Below are 16,145 nucleotides of genomic sequence, written 5' to 3'. Positions count from 1 at the left end.
GACATGATCCCCCCTTCTCCCAGCTCCTAGAGTAACGCCCATTATACAGCCATGAGCACTGGGCTCTGGAATCAGATTTCCAGAATTCAGAACCCAGCTTGTGCACGCAGGATCTAGTGCAAATCGTGTCCCTTCTGAGCCTCAGCAATCCCATTCATAAAATGGGTGATATTTGTATTAGTATTATATTAGTATTTGCATTAGACATAACTGTTGCCTCACAGGCACAAGATAATACATGTCATAGTAATATTTTTTGGATCTGTCTCCTAAGGCAAAAGAAATAAAAGCAAAAATAAACCAATGGGACCTAATTAAAGGCTCTTGACAGGAAGGGAAACCATCAACAAAATGAAAAGACAACCTATGGAATAATAGAAAGTATTTTTGAGTGATATGACTGATAAAGGGTTGACGTCCAAAACATATATAAATGGCTCCGACAACCCAATATAAAGCAATTGAACAGCAGCCACATAGTAAGTGCTTTACATGTTTGTTTTATGTAAGAATAACTAGCATTTATTTACAAAGTGCTCACTGTGTTTAGGGTGCTTATCTCATTCAATGTTCGTGGTAATTTGGAGAAATGGGTACAATTACCCTCCCCCTTTTGTAGTTGAGAAAACTGAGTCTCAATTAGATTAAATGACTTCCCAAGCGCACAAGGTTTTCAAATAGAAGGGCAGGGATTCAAACCCCTGTCTGTCCTGCACCAAGCCTGGTACATACTAGGTACATTCATTCATTTGACAGACACCTAAGGATGTTTCTCACAAGCTCGATAAGTGCTGAGCCCAAAGATGAGCAATGATACAGGTATCATCACTATTACTCCCATTTTTCTAATGAAACAGAGGAGCTGGGAGGACAAAATTACCTGGCCTGTAAAGAGGCTGGGATCTGAATCAAGGGCTCCTGCTCCGGCGTCCCATGTCACTCATGGTGGGGACCCCAGCAGCCAGGTAGCCAACACATCTGGTCCCTCAGTCCAGGGCAGCCCAATGGCATGGTCATAGCCTGGGTCCAGCAGCACCTGCCAGCTTCACCTCTGCCCAAGCCACCATCTTTCATCACACACCTCTCCCAGCTTGCCCAGTGCCTCCTAGCTCCCTCTTTGTGCCACATATTGGTTCCTGAAGGAGACTCATAGTCCCCCAAAGAAATGCCCAAGCTGAAACGCTTATACTAAATGAAAGAAGCCAATCTGAAACAGCTACATACTGTACAACTCCAACTGTAAGACATTTTGGAAAAAGCAAAACTACAGAGACAGTAAAAAGATTGGTGGTTGCCAGGGGTTGGGGGGAGGGAGGGGTGAAGAGGCAGAGCTCAGAGGAATTTTAGGGCAGTGAACTATTCTGTGTGATACTCTAATGGTGGATGCATATCCTTAAGCATTTGTCCAAACCCACAGAACGTGAACCCTAATGTAAACTAGGGACTTTGGTAGATAATGATGTGACAATGTAGGTTCATCTACTGTAACACTCTGGTTGGGGGGGTTCCATAGTGGGGAAGACTATGCATGTGTGGCGGTGGGGTGTGAAAGGTAAATCTCTGTACTTTCTACTTAATTTTTACTGTGAACCTAAAACTGCTCTAGAAAATAAAGCCTAATTTTTTTTTAATGTCCTTTCCTCACTCTGCTACTCATAGAGGATGTTGGCAGGGGTCCTAGCTCTTGGGTAAATAGGCTAAGGGTCTCTGCCAAAGGCACTCCCTGGCCTTCAGCCCGTTTGGCCTGCAGGGGCTTCAGGGCCTCACAGAGCAGGGGTCTGAAGATGTCCGGCACTAGAGGTCCTCAGCAATCACCGGGAATGGATCAAAGCTCCCTTTTCTGGACTCCTCTCACCTGCAGTTCCAAGACTGACCAGCCCTCACCCCCTTGCCCACATCCTTCCATCTTGCCCTCCACGTCCACCCATGTAAGGAAGGCAAAGGCACCGGGGTGCCTTTGGAAGTGAGGGGATAAAAAATAAGTAAGGCAGTGGCATGTGGATCTTCAGGATGTTAGAAAATCCCTCCCTCAGCTTCCTCTCTCTTAACCACCCTAAACCTAGCTGTGGCGCTTGCAGAAGCAACTGCCTCTTGCGGGCTGCTGCCAGCCCAGCCCCAGTTAATAGTTTACTGAGGTGCTATAAATAGGCACCAGGCATTGTTTCCTAAGAGCAGGAGGACTGGCCAGACTGCTAAGGCCTGGAAGGAAAGGTGTTCTGCGGCCGAAAACGGGGTTCTTACCAAGAAGCCCATCCTTACCGCCCTGCACAGGTACCCCAGACACCCCTTGACAAGGAGCCTCTCCCGTGCCTGATTCCAGAGCATTCACTAGGGACATCTTGGCGAAAAGGCTCCTCTGGCCAACACTGCCACACACAGCCACTGATGGAGACAGTAGAGCAGAGAAGGCAGTCCCCCGGCCAGCCCCCATGCCCAGAGAGAAGGGCCTGCGTGTGTTACATTCCCAGTCCACACCCCAGACACCCTCCAGCTTTCTCCCAGTGCTCTGCCCACCACGGGTGGTGGCTCCCCTGGCAACATGCCTAGTCTCCACAGACCCACAGGCCTCACAGGTGAGGAAGGCACATGCGGCCTCTGAAGGGTGCCGAGAGTCTCTGGAAGGTTGCCCAAATTTCAGGGGTCTGGGTGGCTGCAGGAAAGTAGGAAACAGAATTCCCAGATGGTTGCTTAAAACACGCACAGGCTGAACCATAAAAGGACTAACCACCTCCAGCTAACCTGAGAAGGAAAAGCAGGATACTGTGTTGAAGGGCTGGGTTAAAATCTTAATTCTTACCAGCTCTGTGACCTTGGGCAAGTCACTTCACTTCTGCTATGCCTCGGTTTACCCATCTGTAAAGTGGGATAATAAACAAGACCTTCCCCACACGCACACACCTCTGAGGTCTTTCTTTTTTATTTTCATTATTTATTTATTTATTTTGCTTTTTAGGGCCACACCTGCAGCATATAGAGGTTCCCAGGCTAGGGGTATAATCAGAGCTACAGCTGCCGGCCTACGTCACAGCCATAGCAACGCAGGATCCGAGTGGAGTCTGCGACCTACACCACAGCTCACGGCAATGCTGGATCCTTAAACCGCTGAACGCAGCCAGGGATCAAACCTGTGTCCTCCCGGATATGCCAGTCAGGTTCATTAACTGCTGAGCCATGAAGGGAACTCCGAAGGTCTTTCTTTCTTTTTTTTTTTTTGTCTTTTTGCTATTTCTTGGGCCGCTCCTGCGGCATATGGAGGTTCCCAGGCTAGGAGTCTAATCAGAGCTGTAGCCACCAGCCTACGCCAGAGCTACAGCAACGCGGGATCCGAGCCACGTCTGCAACCTACACCGCAGCTCACGGCAACGCCGGATCGTTAACTCACTAAGCAAGGGCAGGGATGGAACCCACAACCTCATGCTTCCTAGTCGGATTCGTTAACCACTGCGCCCGACGGGAACTCCAGGTCTTTCTTTTTTTTAAATTAAATATGTTGATGGATATAAAGCACTTAGCATGTTTAGAACATGATAGAACTTCCTGGAAATGCTCTATTCTTGCATTGTCCAATATGGTATCACTAGTAACATGGGGCTACTGAGCACTTGAAACGTGTATTGTAGTTGAGGAACAGTATTTTAAATTTAATTTAATTTCATTTAAATGTCAATATAAACACATGACTAGCAGTTCACATTGGACAGTACAGGAATGAAATACAGTAGGTGCCCAAAGACACTAATTATGATTAGAAGTTGTCACTATTGTTATTAGAGGGCTCACTGGGTTAGAAAGCAGGAGGCACCACTTCATTTCTGAGCATGTGGAGGTTGGGAAACTGTACTATATTCATCTTTATACCCCAGCATCTGACAGGGTGGTTCTGAACCATATTCGGGTATCTTGGAGGTATATCCCTTCCAGATCCTGAGGATAACAGAATACTCTCTTCGCAGCTGTATGTACAAAGTGTGCAAAATACAAAGTGTCTGCACAATTCAGAGTTTTGCACATTGACATCCCTCATCCAGCAGACATGGGGCACACAGGCAGCACTTGGGATCACAGCTGGGCAGAGAGCTCCAGAATAGCCACCTAGGGGCTGAGCTCCAAATGCAGCACCCTCAGGCTGTCAAGGTGGACATCTGTGACCTGGTTTCCTTCTCCATCTGGTCATTTCACCTCGACTCTCCTCTGGGTCACCTCCCTTACTCTCACAGGGCTGACTCCATACTTTGCTCTTCCAGGCTTGACCAATCAGAGAAATCTGTCTCACAGCCAATGGTGCAAAAGGAGCATGTGACCCAGGCTAGAAGCATGGGGAAGGGGAAACTCTGTTTCTGTTGATGCCAAGCTGGCAGACTGTGTCCTGAAGAGTGGCTGGGCAATTAATTCTCTACCTCCCCATAAAGAGAGACAGAAAGAGACAGGATCCTGATGATATCATTGGAAGCCCTGGATACAGCTGTACCTGAAGGTGGTCATTCCAAGCTTCCCAAACCTTTGAACCAATAGATTCCTTCCTTCCTTCCTTCCTCCCTCCCTTCCTTCCTTCCTCCCTCCCTCCCTTCCTATCCTCTTTTGGCCACAGCCATGGCACATGAAAACTCCTAGGCCAGAGACCAAACCCATGCCACAGCAGTGACCTAAGCCACCACAGTGACAATGCCAGATCCTTAACCCACTGTATCACAAAAGAAGGCCTCAACAGACTCATTTCTTACTTAGCCTCTCCTTTTCTACTTTATACTTATATATTACTTATTATTTTTAACTAGTTTTGCTAGCAAGTTATACCCAACTTGAAATGGATGGAGCTGGCTAAAATATCCTGCCCTGCTGCTTCTCAGCTGTGTGATCTTAGTGTGGTTTCTTAACTTCCCTGAGCTTCAATTTCCTCATTAGTAAAGAGGAATTGTTATCTTCACCTACTCTGTAGGAAGATTGCTTTGTGGATTAAATGAGACAGAGTAAAGCAGTTAGAGTAGTATTTAATAAATGGTAGTGGTAGAGTTCCCATCGTGGTGCAGTGGAAACGAATCCAACTAGTATCCATGAGGATTTGGGTTCAATCCCTGGCCTTGCTCAGTGGGTAGAGGGGATCCGGCATTGCTGTGAGCTGTGGTGTAGTTCGCAGATGCAGCTCAGATCCCGTGTTGCTGGGCTGTGGTATAGGCCAATAGCTGTAGCTCTGATTCGACCCCTAGCCTGGGAACCTCCATATGCCGCAGGTGCAGTCCTAAAAAGCAAAAAATAATAACAAATGGTAGTGGTAAAGATGTCTTTATTTCCTAAAAGAACAAAATAACAACAAAAAAAGAAATGACAGTTGCTCTAATTCTAACTTTCTATTTCAACCTATTTCACTAAATAACAATAATTAGAGGAAAAGTCATTCAATCCCCCAGGTATCACCAAGGCCCTTGATCTCTTGGGGCTTTAGTTATCTGATTTTTGGACAGGGTCTACTGTAACAGAACATGTTACTGTCCTTTACAGAACCCAGAATTTGAATTTCTTCAAGATTTTGTGAAGAAAAAGCACAAAGGTCTATCCATCTCCTATCTTCCTATACTACTAAAAGAAAGAAAATTTCACCCCCCATTGGAGTTCAGCCCTCCTGGCCACCTCACCCAGAGGCTCACAGCAGCTAAGTGGCAGGGTCAGCAGGCTTATGAGGGTTTCTGCCTTCCTGAAGCTCTGGGATTATCTCCACAGGGGTTGATGAGCAGCCAGACCCAGAGCGAAGCTCCAGCTGCTCACCCCTGTGTGGTGCTGCAGTCAGTCAAGACTCAGCCTTCCCGACTCCCCCCGCAGGGGCTCAGTCCCTCTGGAGCCTCCAACACACCTCTTCCCAGACTATGCTCTGCTCCTGTGGCCCTGGCACCCACAGCTGGGCTTACCCAGGGAGAGCAAGATCCCATGTTGAGGGCATCTGCAAATTCAGTGTGACCAGAGGGGGCAGCAAAATGTCCTTCTGTGAATGAGTTCCATCTTGCTCTTACTGGAGAAGCCAAGTACTGTGCCTGGCCCTTCCACAAATACTGTCCTGCGTGATAACAGCACTGCTGGACTGTAGATTACAGATGCCCTGGTGTCTGATTCATGAGGAAACTCAAGCCAGAGAGGTTCCTACAGCTCTTAAACGTCAGGGCTATGACCTGAACTCAAGGCTGTCTGGTTCTAAAGCTTGGCCTTTCCCCCAACTCCACGCTCTCATAAGCACATGTGAGTCATTGGTTTTGGCTCCAGAGCAGGATTCTGGAACCAGGCCCCCAAGCTGTACCACTGACAATCTCCGTGACCATAAGCGAGTTATCTGCCAACTCTGTGCCTCAGTATCCTTCTCTGCAATGGAGAACGTTGTATCCACTTGTGGGGGACTGAGATAATTAAATGAGGTCAGCCAAATAAAATGCCCAAGAAACGTTGTTTAAAAAAAAAAAAAAAAAAAAACCCTATCCCATTCTAATGGCTTTCATTGAGACTTTGTTTTCCTTGTGTGAAGGCTCCTCAAAAGGCTTATCAGCTGAGTTTTAATAAGTCTCAAATACAGACTTGGCAAAGTCAGAGCAGAGAAAATACGGGGGAAGCCTTGGCTTTGGGAAAGTGATGCCAGCCAAGTGAGATGGTTTGAGGTTCTTAGAATCCTTGTCCACTTAGAAAGCAGGAGAACAAGACAGGAGAAAGGACCCCCAGCCAGGAGGCCACAGGTTGTTAGGGGCAGTGTTGGGACAGGGACTCGAGTATCCTCACTTCCTATCCTGGGGTCTTCAGCCAACAACTGTGGGCCCAGTGGGGTGACAGAAATGCCCTGCCCCACCTGCCAACCAGCAGCAAATGCTACCACCCTCTCCCAGGGACCCTCAGAAGGTTACTGCAAGGGGGGATCCAGCAGACTGCACAGGACAAAGCTAAGCAAAGAAAGCCAGGTCCCTCCCGCCACCCGCCTCACATCAAACCCGAGCCCATCACTATCAAAAGCTCCTGGAAGTCCTGTCGCCAGAGATCTGAAAAAAGCATCAAAATGGATTGTGTGCGGGCGGATATGGCTGCATTATTCATGAGAATTCCTGCCATCTTAAGCCCTAAAACACGACACACACAAACTGATTTGAGTCAACCCTGTGAGCATCAGAGGGCCCAAAAATATCCCACCCAGTAGTCCTGCTTCCGTTCATTCGATCAGCACACATTTTTGGAACCTCTACTTGGCCCAGCAGGGGAATGTGGGGCTGTGATTTCCAGCCCAAGAATGGAAAGCTCAGAAGGAACAAGACAGGAGTTTTAGCCCTTGCCTAAGGACTTCGTATCCTCATTTGTCCCCTTCATGCACTGCCCGCCCTGCATCCACAACAGAGGTGAATGCATTTCTGTCCCTCCCCCGCCCCATTCCCGATTTCACTCAGAGTAAAGGCCAAGGGGGGGGGGCATAGGCCCTGCATCATCAGCCTCCTGCTCTTTCTATAACCTCGTCTCCTCTTCCCTCTGCTCCAACATCACTGGCCTCCTCGATAACCAGCTTCCCACTCAAGGCCTTTGCATATGCTGTTCCCTCTGTCAGGAACACCCTTTCTGCAGATGTCTGCCAGGCGGGACCCTCTGTTCAACATCACCTTGTCAGAGAGGTGATCCCTGAGCATCCGCTCTGGAGGGCCCTTCCTACCCTCTCCACCACCTTTCCAGCTTTATTTCTTTACAGCACCTGTCGCTTCTAATACATGTTTATTATTTATCCATCTATCCCCCAACTACACTACAGGCTTCACAAGAGCACGTGAGCAGGGTGCTGCTTTGCTCACTTCTCAATCTGAAGTTCCTAAAACAGTGCCTAACACCTAGTAGATGCTCAATAAATATCTGTGGAAGGAAGGAAAGAAGGAAGGATGTTTTCCTCTAAAAAAACTGTCAAAAAGGGTCCATCCTGGCCCCTGCAGTCAGCTGAAACTTCCTGAACTCCAACTCCAAGCAAGACCCTCCCCTGCTTCGAAATGTTCTAGAGCGCTCCACCATCTGATGGAGCAAGGGCTGCAGTCTGGCCTCCACAGCCCTGCACCAGCTGGGACTAATGGCTGTTGCCTGCCTTGTCTCCTTCCCCTACACATATCTGACCCCAAGTCTGCTTCCAGAAACTCTGCTGAAGCTTGCAGCTCTGTACCTCTGCCCTCAGTGAATCAGGGGTGTGCAGAAACGGGGCTATCATGAGGTGAAGGAGGCAGCATTTGGGGAACATGCAGTGCAGCAGTGCTATTCTGTGTGCGATCCTTGCTTGTGGTGGGGGCTGTCCTGTGCTCTGAAGGACTCTGGGCAGCATCCCTGGTCCCTTCCCACTAGATGCTAGCAGCACCACCAGCTATGACAACCAAAAAGTCTCGAGGAGTTCCCTTTGTGGCTCAGGAGTTAACGAACCAGAATGGTACCCATGAAAATGCGGATTTGATCCCTAGCCTTGCTCAGTGAGTTAAGGATCTGGCGTGCTGTGAGCTGTGGTATAGGTCACAGATGTGGCTTGGATCCTGCATTGCTGTGGCTATGGCGTAGGCCAACGGGCTGTAGCTCTGATTCAACCCCTAGCCTGGGAACTTCCATATGTTGCGGGTGGGGCCCAAAAAAGCAAACAAACAAACAAAAAATGTCTCCAGACGTTGCCAAATGTCCCCTGGGGTAGAGTTGCCAGATTTTGCAATATATACTTACAATTATTCACTGTTTATATGAAATTTGAATTCTACTGTGTGACCTGTATGTTATCTGGCAATCCCACCTGGGAGGCAAAATTGTTTCCCCTCCTTTATTAAGAGCCACTGGGTTAGAGTGACAACACCATGGAGGCCAGTAGTGACATCAGCTGTCTCCCTCTGTTTCCTCCAACTTTCTCAGCACAAGCCATCCACATCCCCTGTCTAGGTCTTCCACTGTGGGGGAGGGCAGAGGTGGGGGAGGCTTGCTCCCCAGACAAGCCCAGCTCAGTTGCTGTGACGGAGGGTCCCCAGGACAGCCCTCACACCAGCTCTGGTGTGAGAGCTAAACGCAGTTCCTCTCCAGCACCCACTGCATCCCCTGCCTCCTTCCTGGGGTCTCTATTCCCACCCACAAGCCCCCTGCCTTCCTCCCCCAATTAAGAGGCCTCCCAGGCCCAACCCCAGGCAGGAAAACAAGGCAGTTAGTCACTTTGCTTCTGTTATCAACTCAGTCACATGGCTGGCTCCTTTAAAGGCAGTCGTCATGGCAACGAGAAGCCAGTCCCCGCTGCTCTGGGAACCAAAACAAAATTATGGGGTGGAGGCAGGGAGGGAAAAGGAGGAAAGGGTGAAGGAAGCCAAGATAGAGTCATTTGGATTTAACTGGATGCAATTATACTGAGGCCACACTGTCCCCAGCTTTCCCTGGGTGGCACTGGGGAGAGAGACAAAAATAAGATTCCTGCCCTGGAGAAACTTAGGCTAAGGTGGTGGGTGTTTTCACATGGCTTATCCTGACAGGTGAGTAATTTTCACCCTCATTATGAATAAACTGAAACCCAGCCACTTGTGAAGGTAAAGACAGATGCTTGTCCAAGATTGTGCAATTGACAATCAGTTTCAGCTTCACCCTCTTCTTTCCATATTCCTCATGTCCTCCCCACTCCTTTCCTCTTACTTTTAGGATAGGACCACCTGTTCTGCCCCCTTCTGCATATGGAACCATTCTCTGTCTGTTTTCCAGCCATTTCTGAGTCCTCTCATTCCTCAAATTCATGGTGCCCCCTCCAGCTACAAAGTCTTTGCATATGCAGTTCCCTCCACCAGTGCGGTTTTCTTCTGTCTCTACCTACCTCATACCTGCATCTAAAAAGCCTACTTATCCTCCACACATCTTCTTAAATGTCACTTCCTCCAGGAAGCCCTCCTGAGCCACCTGCATTCAGTTACATCTCCCTTTTCTATGTCCTTGTGATGCCACGTCCCTCTCCTTCAGACCTCAGTTCGCAGCCTGCAATTAGGCCTTTAATTACACTCGGGATGTCTGTCAGGGTCCGGCCACTGGAATGTTAGCACCCAGAGGGCAGGGCTGATCTTGTTCACTGTGGTATCCAAAGAGCCTAACACACAGATGCTCCACAATAAATAAGTGCACTGGGATTTGAACCCAGCTCTGGCTGAGCCCAAAGCTCCTTCCTGACCCGCTACAGGGAGCTAGCTCATAATGGCTCCCCAAGGGATGGCCCTTCCAGTCCCACAACCTCTGCTGGCCTTCGTGGCTTCAGTGGCTCAGGCAAAGCTTGCAGACTTGCCTGGCTAATCTACAGAGACCAATTGTTAAGCCATCCCTTCCAGAAAGAAGGAAGGGAGGTGCCTCTGGGTGAGGCTCTGATAGCTAGGGATGTGGCTCTGAACCCAGAGGGTGAAGAGAAGGAACACCTGACTTGACTGCCAGCTTTCTTCAGGCACAGAGCTCTCCTAACCCCTGCACTGGAGATGCTCCCCAAAAAGGTGGGCAGAGGAAGGGAAGGAGAGAGGAGGTCTGCTTTGAGGGGGCATGGATTTGTGACCATGCCCGGGTGGGGGTGGGGGGCACACTGAACAAGAGGCTCACAGAAAGAAGACTATTCTCCTTCACTGGTTCTGTGCCCTTGAAACATCATTTACTTTCTCCAAGCCAGTTTTTTCACCTATACAATGGAAATTATACCACCCACACATGCTGAGACTGTGGTGGTGTGCAGATGTGGATTGGCATGCTTGTGATTCAGGGGGTATGAGCCTGGCTCTGATGTCAGACAGGCCTAGAGGGTAAGTCTCTACTGAGTTGTGTGCTATTGAGGAACTCATTCCTCCTCTCTGAGCCTCAGTTTCCTTGCCTCTAAAACGAAGACAACCTCACCTCATAAAATTACTGTGCACACAGGACATGGCACAGCATATTCTCCGATAATTGGAAGCACTAACTACTAAAACAATGTGCCCCAAGCAATGCAAAATTCAGAAACAGCCATCAATTTGCATGGTAAGTCCTGTCTTCTGGTTGCAGGTCGAGGTAAATGGGCACTTGAGGCTCTTTGCCCAAACTTGCAAGGTTCTTCCCTTCCCCACCCTCAGGCACCAAGCAGGATGCCAAGAGACCAGGAGATGGCCTCCACCTTGAGCCAGGCAGAAAGTTCATCCCAGACCCTAACCCAGTTGCTCCCAGGAGACTGGATACAGTTCCATAGCTGGGCCAATAATCCAAACTAGACTGTCACAGACAGGACCTCCCAGGACACTGGACCAATGCTTCCTCCTCCGGATATGGAAACCGAGTTCCTGAGAGGGGAAGGAACTTGTCCAGGGCATGAAGGGAGCGGATGTCAGAGCTGGGACCAGGACCCAGCCAGAGCCCTGCCCAGAGCCAGGAAGCACTCCCTCTAGGGTGCCTGGCTCACATGCTCTTCTGCCTGTAGCCTCCCAACAGCTGAATCAGCCAACCATTTCCTCAAAACAGCCATTCCAGGTGAAAACATTTGGGGAGCAGATATTACAGGTTTGATTAAACAATGAATAAAAAGACTGCAAGCTTTTAACCTGAAGGTTTTTTGGGGGTTGGAGGGTCTATACATACCCTCTCCTGAAAGAGTCATCAGAAAACTGTAGTCAGTGGGTTTTGACAGAAAAAAGGTCTACACAGATCTTTCTTCAGGTCCCCACAGGGGTCTCTACGAGGCCAGAGCTGAAAAATTCTGGGCCTTTCTGAGAGATTCCATGTATTCTGTATGTCTCCTTAATCAGAAATGCTAGAATGTGCAACCTGCCTGGAGCTGTTTAAATAACAATAGGAAGTGCCCCCCCCCCACACCCATTCTGCCTGAGGGGGAGGGGCAGCAACAGGTGTCAGCCTTGAGGCTGCCCTGGGTAGCTATCTGCCACCATGCAGGGAGGGGCTTCTTGGTGGTCAGCACTGTTGCCAGATGCTGACATCCCCGACATACACAGAGGCACAAGATCAGGCCAGCCCCCAAGGTCTGCGGCCATTCTGGTCCAGAACTGAGCACTCAGGATGCAGAGCTGATACAGGGTCAATAGTGATGGGGTCCAAGGTGGAAAGATACAGGGTAAGCAGGGTGACAGGAGGATGATGCACACATGCAGACACACACAGTCATGGCCTCACTGTTTCACAGAGGGACTCACACATCCCATGTCACATACTCAGAGATATACACACATGCGCACATACACACACATAGTCACAGCCTTATTCATTCACAGTTCCTGCATCACACAGATACACATCATAAACACAAAAACAGATAAAAACACAGATACATGTACATACAGAGATATATTTCGATATCTCTAGGCAGATGCACAGGCATTCTCAGGTACACGCACTTACAGCTACGTGTCCTCACCCACACAGGCATGTGCATGTGTACATGTATATACACACACAAACACACACACAGTCCAAGCATCTAAATGCTTCCCCAGGCACCCGTCACTATAGATTCTCCCGCTCTGTGGGAAATCGTGATATTAACTCTGAAGGCTAGACTGGGCTCCCATCTAATCCCAGGGAGAATGAAGGCACTGAGGGGCAGCTGAACCCCGAATGAATATCACCCTCCTGGGGGCGTGAGATGGGGGTTCAGGGGACCCTGCCTGCCAGGAGAGCATGGGAAGATGCCCACAAATGGAGTAACCCACGGACCTGGGGACTCTCCCTCTCTGGGGGTGGCCCCAAGGGCTGAGAATTTAGGGGAAGGGTGAGTGGGAGGCCTTATTTTCCCAAAGTGAATTTTTCCCCTCTCCTAAAGTCTGGTCCTCCCGCTGCCCCATCCAGGCCTCCAGATGCTTTTCTCACCCTGGTGAGACCCACTCACATACTCTGCTGCAAAAGGGGGTCCTACCCAGACACATTCAGCTGTGCCCCTCACCTGGAAGGCCCTCACGCTGCAGAAGCCCGTGTACACAGCATAAAAACATCCAGATCCCCCTCCCAGGCTCCCATCCCCATACTCACCTGCCTCCAGCCTGCAGGAAGTAAGCACCCACCCAGGTGAGCCCTACCACCAAGGTGGCCACCTCTCCATTGGAGATGCTTTCCCAGGTGAGTGCGTCGGCCCCCCGCCTTGGGTCAAGCCCCCCACCCAGCACCTACCTCCTTCTTGACAGTGCGCAGCAGCCTCTGTCGGGTCTCCGCCTCTGTGGGGCGACACAAGAGAGTGGCCGGTCAGCCGGGTGCTGGAGGCCGGGGGTCTGGGGCGGCTCTCTTGCAGCCCTCCCGCCCCGCGCCCCCTTACCCGCCGGCCCCGAAGCCATGACTGCGCGCGCGATCCGAGTCCCGGGGAGGAGGGGGGGGCGGGGGAGGCGGCGGCGGCGGCGGCGGCAGCAGCGACTCCCGGGCGCTCGAGGCGGGCTCAGCTGCAGCAGCCGCGGCTGGGCGGGGCAAGCGCCGAGTGACGGCCTAGGCGCCCTACGTCAGCCCCGCCAAAGCCGCCCCACCCTCCGAAGAGCCGCGCTGGCGGCTTAGGTCCGTGAGGGAGGCTCCTCCCCGCCGGACACACATCCTCTTCTCCCGTGCCTCCCGCGCTAGGTCCGCCTCCCTGAGGGACCACCCATGCACCATGCCCACTAGCCTTCTAAGGGGCTGGGAAAGACAGCACCGTTTATTCAGTGTTTGCTGTTGCCAGGCTCGGAAGAGGTGGGAGATGGTGACGCGCTCCTAGCCTCAGTTTTCTCGTCTTTCAAGTGGGTATAATATGATCACCTCATTGGAATGACATGAGACTTAAATGAAGTAGTGAATGTAAAGTGCTTAACACACACCTAGGGAAAAAAAGGCTAGCTACTAAAGATAACTGTACTATTACTACCACTACTACTACTGTAAATATTATTATTATTATTATTGTATAATATCTCACTTTATTGTGATACTATATCATCTTGAAAACATCTTGCTGATAGTTATTCTATGTAATGTTTCCATGAACATGAATGGAAAAGAAAACCCTGCTTTTTCACTTAAAACGTGAACATCTCTCTATGTCAATAAATAGAGATCTAAATCATTCCCAGCACATGGAAGAGCAGGTGCAAAGGCCCTGGGGTGAGAATGAGCATGCTTAGACAAAGAAGAGAATGAAGTAGGGACTGTAACACAGTGAGTGCTTAAGGCTCCTCCAGTCCGTAACTCCCTTAAAAAATGCAATAGAATCTTAGCTTCCTCTTATCCCACATTCTATCCATGAGCAAGCCTTTAAAATTTACTGTGGTAGGAGTTCCCGTCATGGCACAGTGGTTAACGAATCCGACTAGGAACCATGAGGTTGCGGGTTCGGTCCCTGCCCTTGCTCAGTGGGTTAACGATCCGGCGTTGCAGTGAGCTGTGGTGTAGGTTGCAGACGCGGCTCGGATCCCGCGTTGCTGTGGCCCTGGTGTAGGCTGGCGGCTACAGCTCCCATTAGACCCCTAGCCTGGGAATCTCCATATGCCGCGGGAGCGGCCCAAGAAATGACAAAAAATAAATAAATAAATAAAAATAAAATAAAATTTACTGTGGTAAAATTCACATAACATTCAATATTCTAACCATTTTAAAGTGTTCAATTCAGGGAGTTCCCATTGTGGTGCAGCAGAAACGAATCCAACTAATATCCATAAGGATGCAGGTTTGATCCCTGGCCTCGCTCAGTGGGTCAGGGATCCATCCATGCTGTGAGCTGTGGTGTAGGTCGCAGATGAGGCTTGGATCCCCGGTTGCTGTGGCATAGGCCGGCACCTAGAGCTCCGATTTGACCCTGAGCTTGGTAACTTCCATAAGCCGCAGGTGTGGCCTTAAAAGGCAATAAAATAAAATAAAGTGGTCAATTCAGTGGCATCAGTAGTTACTAAGAAAATGCAAATCAAAACCACAATGATACACCACTTCTCACACTTACTACATGGTATTATAATAATAATAGTAGGAAAATAAGTGTTAAGATGTGGAGAAATTGGAACTCTTCTATGTTGCTGCTGGGAATTTGAAATGGAGCAGGCGCTGGGGCAGGTGCTGTGGAAATAGTTTGGTGATTTCTCAAAAGTCAACTATAGAATTAACATATTATCCAGCACTTCCATGCCTAGATATACACCCCAAAGAACTGAAATCAGGGACTCAAACAAACATGTGTATTCCAATGTTCATAGCAGCTTTACTCGAAATAGCGAAAAGGTAGACAATCCAATTCCTAGATGAATGTCTAAATAAAATGTGCATAATACAATGTATATCATTCAGCTTAAAGAAAAAGAATGAAATTCTGATACATGCTACCACATGATGAACTTCAAAAATGTTATGCTAAGTGAAATAAACCAGACACAAAAGGAAACACCGTAGGGTTCCACTTATATAAAATTTTCTAGAATAGGCAAATTCATAGAGATATAAAGTAGATTACAATTTACCAGAGTGTGTGGGGAGAGAGGAATGAGGAGTCTTTGCTTAATGAAGGGACAATTTCTATTTGGGCTGATGAAAGGATTTTGGAAATAGAACTCAATGATGTTGTACAATATTGTGAATAAAATTAATACCATAGATTGTTCTCTTAAAATTATTAAAATGGGAATTTTTGCATTATATGTATTTTACTATAACTAAGGTGGCGGGGGGAGGGGAAGAACTGCTAAACATCCATTAGCCCTTGCACCTTTAATTATCCTCAAGGAACCCAGTTCTAGGTAGGAAGGAGTCCTGCTCCATCCTCCTGGTCATGGGACCCTCTTCTCCTCCATCTCTCTTTCCATCACATTGCCTACTAGTCTTAAATCTCAAAGATCAAGAGAGATATCTTGAGTAGGCACAGATGAGCACCAGTTCTAATGATCATAACTGGAGTCTGGGACTCGGGCAGTGGCCGTTCCTCAAAGCACTGCTCTCTACTTGCTTTCCAGCCATCTACAAGGTCACATTTCCTAGTCAGTCATTTGGGGCTGGGAGCGGGGCTGAGCTCATTTGTGGTTATGGGGCTGAATGATCCTTGACTATTTCTCAAATACAGCACTAGGAAGGCAGTATCTGATTAGACACCTCAATAAAAATCCACTTCAAGTTTGCTATTGATCATGCTTATCTACTTTAATCCCAATGGCCAGATCATTACCCCATCTCCATTTCCCTTCTGTTAATGAAGCACTGACTGA

The 16,145-nt window shown here is 48.9% G+C and overlaps 1 protein-coding gene across 6 annotated transcripts in view; it reads right to left on the bottom strand.

Annotated features, from left to right (window-relative positions):
- SGSM1 (small G protein signaling modulator 1) overlaps positions 1-13,349 on the bottom strand; it is a 91,891-nt gene extending 78,542 nt beyond the window's left edge. For all 6 annotated transcript variants that reach the window (XM_047760514.1, XM_047760517.1, XM_047760515.1 and 3 more), the window contains exons 1-2: positions 13,256-13,349; positions 13,114-13,157 (exon numbers count right to left, since the gene is read on the bottom strand). In XM_047760514.1, the coding sequence (XP_047616470.1) occupies positions 13,114-13,157; positions 13,256-13,274 (63 nt within the window). In that variant the 5' untranslated portion in view covers positions 13,275-13,349. The remainder of the gene's footprint in view (positions 1-13,113; positions 13,158-13,255) is intronic.
- Positions 13,350-16,145: the final 2,796 nt, after the last annotated feature.

Source organism: Phacochoerus africanus, chromosome 15 (assembly GCF_016906955.1).
Source record: "Phacochoerus africanus isolate WHEZ1 chromosome 15, ROS_Pafr_v1, whole genome shotgun sequence".
Taxonomy (NCBI): domain Eukaryota; kingdom Metazoa; phylum Chordata; class Mammalia; order Artiodactyla; family Suidae; genus Phacochoerus; species Phacochoerus africanus.
The sequence above is the reverse complement of the archived record's forward strand: the minus strand, read 5'-3'. Positions and strand labels throughout refer to the sequence as shown.